The 6,705-nt window shown below is 51.1% G+C and overlaps 1 protein-coding gene across 6 annotated transcripts in view; it reads left to right on the top strand.

Moving 5' to 3' along the window:
- Window positions 1–6,705, top strand: part of Atp9a (ATPase phospholipid transporting 9A (putative)) — a 110,303-nt gene that overhangs the window by 14,398 nt on the left and 89,200 nt on the right. The window contains exons 1-2 of one of the 6 annotated variants that reach the window (XM_031372854.1): window positions 3,617–3,701; window positions 4,334–4,397. The exons of 4 other annotated variants lie outside the window; for them this stretch is intronic. In XM_031372854.1, coding sequence (XP_031228714.1) covers window positions 3,662–3,701; window positions 4,334–4,397 — 104 coding nt within the window. In that variant the 5' untranslated portion in view covers window positions 3,617–3,661. Of the gene's footprint in view, window positions 1–3,611; window positions 3,702–4,333; window positions 4,398–6,705 lie in introns of those variants that run through there. One more of the 6 variants, XM_031372858.1, reaches the window with a different exon arrangement.

Raw genomic sequence — 6,705 nt, 5'->3', positions numbered from 1 at the left:
CAGCCAGCACTGCCCCACCCCTACACTGTGGCAGCCAGCTCTGCCTCACCCCTACACTGTGACAGCCAGCACTGCCTCACCCCTATACTGTGCCTCACCCCTGCACTGTGACAGCCAGCACTGCGCCACCCCTGCACTGTGACAGCCAGCACTGTGCCACCCCTGCACTGTGACAGCCAGCACTGTTCCCAGGCTTTGGTAAATGGCTCTTAATGGGGCAGAGTTAGCCTGGGCTCTTGTAGCCTGACCTCCGTTTGTGTGGCGCATTGTACTTTTAAAGTGTCTTATCTGTCTTCAAAGCAAACCAAACCTCGTGCACCATGAATTCCTCTCTGGACATTGCTCCCACAGGGAGGTCAGCATTTTAGTCTCGAGTGGGAGGGCGCTTCTTTGCTTTGTTGTTTGGGCCGGGTCTGCACCTCTGAGCTGTGCCCCCAGCTCTTCCCTTACTTTTTACTTTAACACAGGGTCTCCCCGCATTCTCTGGGCATGCTTGAGAAGTGCTGTGGGCTGTACTGTATTCCTCTCCCCCAGATTCCTATATAGAAACCCTAGCTTTGAATGTGACTGTATTTGGAAGGTCGTTAAAGACATCATTAAGATAAAACATGGTTGTGCACATAGAATAAAAGAAAGACGAGACAGGAGCTGTTAGGGGCTGGCGAGATGGCTCAGTGGTTAAGAGCACTGACTGCTCTTCTGAAGGTCCTGAGTTCAAATCCCAGCAACCACATGGTGGCTCACAACCATCCGTAATGGGATCTGATGCCTTCTGGTGTGTCTGAAGACAGCGACAGTGTACTTTTATAATAATAGATACATCTTTGGGCCAGAGGGAGCAGGAACTGAGTGAGCGGGGCTGACTGGAGTGAGTGAGGTTGACCGAACGAGCAGAGGTCTTAAAAGACAATTCCCAACAACCAGATGAAGGCTCACAATATCTGAACAGGTACAGTGTGTACTCATATACATAAAATTAAAAAAAAAAAAAAAGCTGGGCAGTGGTGACACAGCCTTTAATTCCAGAACTTTTAATCCCAGCAGTTGGGAGGCAGAGGCAGGCGAATTTCTGAGTTCGAGGCCAGCCTGGTCTACAGAGTGAGTTCCAGGACAGCCAGGTCTACACAGAGAAGCCCTGTCTCGAAGAAAAAAAGGAAAAAAAAAAAAAAAAAAAAGACAGGAGCTGTGGATGGCTCAGAGGGTAAAGGGGAGTCTGGTGACCCAAGCTGAGAATGGGCCCCCGAGAGGTCTCCTGACCTCCACGTGTGTGCTGTGATGAGCAGGTGGCCCCATATACACACCCTTCCCCCTGATAACCACATAGAAATGTAATTAGATCGGACAAGATGGTCAGGGGGCCCAGATCCAGCCTCGAGACCCCGACAGTGCACGGGGAAGTACAATGGAGGGACCCAGCCACCGCCACCCATCGAGAGCAGCTGCGTTGATCTTAGGTTCACACCATCATAATTGAGCAGAGTACCCTATTGTTTAACGTCTAAACTTTTGATCTTTTGCAAGAACACAGAAACGTCCTAGAGCAGCCATTGACTGCAGTGTCGGCAGTTCTACCTCACTGTTCCTAATAAAGCTTTATTTAAACTGATGCTGATGAGTTCAGTCCAGCTCTAGGGCTGCTTATAAGCTTGCTGCAGGGGGTAGTGAGATGGCTCGGCAGGTGAAGGTGCTTGCTGCCAAGCCTGAAGGATTGAGTTCGATCCTTTGGACCCCTGTGGTGATAGTAAGCCCTCTGAGGATGTGTGCTCCTCCCCTCCCTGTCCCCTTCCTCCTTGTCCCTTCTCTCCTCCTTCCCTTCTGCCCTCTCCCTCTAATATAAAATAAATCAGTGAAAATGTATCGATCATACAGCTTCCACCTCTCGCGCCACACTCTGGGATTTTGTGGGGCTGGAGAAGGGTCCCAGGGCCTTGTGCTGAGTGAGCCACACCCTGTGCTCAAGCTGGTGGCTCTCAGTGCTCCCCAGGCTGAGCTGGTAACACTAGCCACTCCACATTCTCAGAAGTGGTGTCTGTTTTCAGAGCTCGTATTGATCTGCACCCCATGAGTAATGTTGATGTTGCTGAAAGAGAAAGTTGAACATATTTAAATGTTTACTCTCAAATTTACTTCTTTCATTCTTAAATCGATGAAACTACTTTATGTTCTAAATGCATGTACGGCCGTGCACCCCATGTGTGCAGTACTCACAGAAGCCAGAAGAGGGAGATGGAGTTACGGACGCTTGCGAGCCGTCATGTGGGTGCTGTGATCTGAACTCTGGTCCTTGGTAAGAGCAGCCATTGCTCTTATTCTCTGAGCCGTTTCTCCAGCCCCTGTTCTCACCCTTTAAAATGAAATCATTGACTTGGAGCACACGTTAGCCCTGGCTGCCCTGGAACTCACTCTGTAGACCAGGCTGGCCTTGAACTCAGACATAGACCTGCCTCTGCCTCCCGAGTGCTAGGAGTAAAGGTGTGCGCCACCACTGCCTGGCCGCAAACTAAACGAAAGTTTCTTTGTCATCCGTTGCGGTGGTACCCTCCTTTAGTCCCAGCACTTGGAAGGCAGAGGCAGGCATCTCCATAAATCCAAGGGTATGAATTCCTGATCTTACAGAGCGAGTTCCAGGGTAACCAAGTCCACCTAGTAAGACCCTGTCTCAGAAACAAAACTATAAAAGCCCAGCCTTATGTGTGAATACATGCCGCATCTATGCCTCTTCCCACACAGAAAAGTATAGAAGGAGCTCTTGCGTACCTTGTGGGAGATGGCGGATTCCATCCTCAGTACAACAGATAGCAGGCCCCAAATAGGGAGATAGAAGCAGAGAGGCAAGCGGCAATGGCGGTCCATGGTGGCTGGTGATGAGTCAGCATTTCAGCTTTGCTTATCTAGAGACAGGTCTCCGTATTCCCGGTTGGCCTTGAAATTATAGTAATCCTCCTGCCTCATCCTCCAGAGTATTGGGGTTATGGATGTGAGCCACTGCATTCTGACACAAATGCCTTTTTTTTTTTAAAAGACAAGGTCTTGCATTATAGCCCTGGCTGACCTCAGACTTAAGCAGTCCTCTGCCTCTGTCTCCGAGGGCTGGGGTTACAGGTGTGCACATCATGGTGTGCACAAATGACATCTCAACTGGCATTGGAGAGGCCGTGGGCGTGCCTCGGTGGTAGAAGGGTAGAGCGAGCGCTTAACCAGGACCCAGTTCAGCCCTTGGACTGCAGAGAAAGAAAAATAAAGGCCCCTCCCTGTTTCTAGTTTGTGGAAGAAGAATGTAGCATTTTCCCAAGTTGGTTCTGAGTTTGGTTCTGAACTCTGTGGTCCAGAGCCCAGTGACACCAGAGACAAGAGGGAAAGCGCTGGGGAGAGAGGCCTTTCACGTCTGGATAAGCCAGCCCAGCCCAGTGACGCTCCTGGTTCTGTCCACCATCTTACAGAAGGCCAGCCAAGGCGTTCCTATCTGCTCGCTCCGCACACTCCCCCAAAAAGAAGCCAACTGAAATTTATAGCATAGCACGCAGACTAAAAATAGACACCCCCCCCCCCCCCAGTGACTCATGAATTCACCTACTCCGTAAACATTTACTGCACACCGGCTCTGTGGCTGGCAACTTCAGTGCTGGGGACAGCAGAGGCACCCTGCTGGCGGTGGCAGCTTATGTGGACCAAGTCACATCATGTGTCCAGGGAAGGCCTAGGTGAGCTTGGAGTCTTAGGTGCCAGCCCCGCCTTAGGTGTGTAAGCTTGTCTGGGGAATTGCAAGTGGTCCTGCTACTAGATGCTCCAGGAGAATGAGGTTTACAGAGCTTAAAGAACGGCATGTCCTGTCCTGCGGCCGCCCAGGCCCCCATCCTTTCCGTTTGCTTTTTCCTCCCCCTTCCCTTCCTCCCCTCTCTTTCTCCCCTGTCTTCCATATAGCCCTTGTTTCTAGGCCTAAGTGAGGGCTCCAGCCCCTGGGTCTCAGCTCGCAGACTGAACCCACACCGGCCTGGGGCTTGCAGGTCCCTCGTTCCCATCCCAGCTGGTGCTTCACAGCTACAATACCGAGATTTCCCAGCAGACGCTAACCCATGGCTGAGCCTTGGGGACGTAGCCATGAATGTCCCTCCTGAGTCAGTGGGCCTATGGGACCAGGAAGATCTTGGACAGCCCAGAACTACAGAGAACCCCCAGCTCTGAGGCCCCAGTGGGATGATTGCTTTGAGCCTGAGCTTCCTGTAGCCCAGGCTGGCCTCACCCTGTACTTGTCTCGGAGGACTTAGATAACAGCTATAGGTCATCTTGCCGAGCTTCCCGGTGGGATTTTTTAAGGTGATCATTCTCATTATAGAAAAGTTAATGGAGCGGGGCCTAAATGGTCGTCATCGCAGCTTCATGGTGCTAAGGTTGATACGGTCGGTACCAGGGCCTTTGTGTGTGCTTCGCGAGTGCTGCTGCTCACTAGCGTGACAGAAAGCTCAACCTCGAAAAAAATCTGTGTGTGTGCACACGAGTGCACGTGTGTGGCGGGGGAGGGGTGAAGATGGTGTTGGACCCCCGAGCTGATGAGCATGCCTCAGCCTCCCATTAACAACCTAGGTTTGCCTTCCCTCTGATGGCTACTCGGCGAGTTTATTCCAGCTTGTTTTTACTATTGTAAATTATCATTGCTGTATTGAGGATAATCTTGATAAACCTTATATGATTTTTTAAAATAAAAAATACATATTATGCTAGGGGTGGCACATGCCTTCAGTCCTGGCGCTTGGGAGGCAGGCCGATCTCTGTGACTCGAGGCCAGCCTAGGCTACTTAGTGAGATCTTGTCTAAATAAACAAACAAACATTATCTTTGTGGTGAGGTGGGGGCGGGGCAGTATACCATGGTCCTCATGTGGAGGTCAGATGGTTTTGGAACTGGTTCTCTCCTTCCATCTGCTTTACCTGGGGACTGGGTGAGCCGTGAGGCTTGGTGGCAGACTTCTGTACTTGCTAAGCCATCATAGAGAACCTTGTCTTTGGAGGGATTTTTATTGTCCACATTCTCAAGTCAGTCGATGCTCTAGGGATCTGACCACGTTTTATCATGTGGGTTTCTGGAAGGTTCTACAAAAGCAAAAACTAAGTAAGTTTAGTCTGGTCTTTTTGAGGTAGGGTCTTACTATGTAGCCCAGGCTGGTCCCAAAGTCTTCAGCATGGCCGGGATGACAGGTGTGGGTCACGGTTTGTCATCTCAAGCTGCCGTGGGTGAGCAGGCTGGATGCAGTTATGTCTGGCTTTCCTGAAAAGGGCGTTGGTAGCATAGCAGGAGCCCGGGTCCTGCATCTGCCTGCTGGCCTCACACTCCAGGCATTCCTGACTGACCCCTGGCTACAGCCTCCCTCCTGGGACAGGCGCAACATTTCTATGGCTTTCGTTTTGTTTTGGAATGGAACGTGCAGCCAAGGCTGACCTGGAACTCCTGACTCTCCTGCTTCATCCTCCCAAGTTCTGGGTTGTGGTTGCTCACTGCAGGGCTGTACGGGGGTTCTGGTAGCCTTTCCCGGGGCCTTGCTGAGGCGTCTCTGTGACAAGGCCCCACCCACATCGCAGCTTGCTGCTGGTGTCCATGGGAACAGAGGAAAGTTCATGGTCCCCAAGGCCTGACCGGCGTCAGAGACTGTGTACACAAACAAGACTGTGTGGTTCAAGTTTGGGTCCAGCTGCTTTTACGCATGACCTGGAGCAAGTGAGTTCCTTTTTGAAAGATGCCAAGCTTAACACCACCCAGTGCTTTGAACAAAAGGGGGGGGACCAGGAAGTTTGATCTCAGCACTCAGGACGCAGAGAGAGGCAGGTGGGATCTGTGAGTTCAAGGCTAGCCTGGTCGTCAGTGATTTCTTAACAGCTACAAAAAGAAACCCTGTCTTGACCCTCCCCCCCAAAGGAGATCTTGGTTATTTCTATTCAGAGTGTTTTGCCTTCATGTATGTATGCGCACCACGTACCAGGTATTCAGAGGGTCAGGAGAGTGTGTCGGGTCCCTGGGAGCTAGAGCCACAGAGCAGTCTGAGAGGGCCACTAGTCATTGGGCTCTGGTTCCTACAACAGCAGGAAGGACTCTCAATCGCCAAGACCCAGTCTGCAGTTTTTGAGACTTGGTCTCAATATGTAGCTCTTGCTGGCGTGGAACTCACAGAGATCCCCCTGTGTCTGCCTCCTGGGTGTTAGAATTAAGTCTTGTGTCATTATACCTGGCTTTTCTGTATTTTCTTTGGGACATGACATGGTGGTTTGAATATGTTTGGCTCAGGGAATGACACTATTTGGAGGTGTGGCCTTGATGGAGTAGGAATGTCACTGTGGGCATGGAAGCTCCTAGCTGCCTGGAAGCCTGTCTTCTCCTAGTGGCCTTCAGATGAAAATGTAGAACTCTCAGCTTGGAACTGGAGAGATGGCTCAGCGGTTAAGAGCACTGACTGCTCTTCCAAAGGTCCTGAGTTCAAATCCCAGCAACCACATGGTGGCTCATAACCACCCGTAATGAGATCTGACGCCCTCTCCTAGTATGTCTGAAGATAGCTACAGTGTACTTACATATAATAAAAAAGGACTCTCTCTCACCAGGCAGTGGTGGTGCACGCCTTTAATCCCAGCACTTGGGAGGCAGAGGCTGGTGGATTTCTGTGTTCGAGGCCAGCCTGGTCTACAGAGTGAGTTCCAGGACAACCAGGGCTACACAGAG

The sequence above is a fragment of the Mastomys coucha genome, unplaced genomic scaffold (assembly GCF_008632895.1).
Source record: "Mastomys coucha isolate ucsf_1 unplaced genomic scaffold, UCSF_Mcou_1 pScaffold15, whole genome shotgun sequence".
In the NCBI taxonomy this organism is placed as follows: Eukaryota; Metazoa; Chordata; class Mammalia; order Rodentia; family Muridae; genus Mastomys; species Mastomys coucha.
Note: the sequence above shows the minus strand (reverse complement) of the source record. Positions and strands in the feature narration are given on the sequence as shown.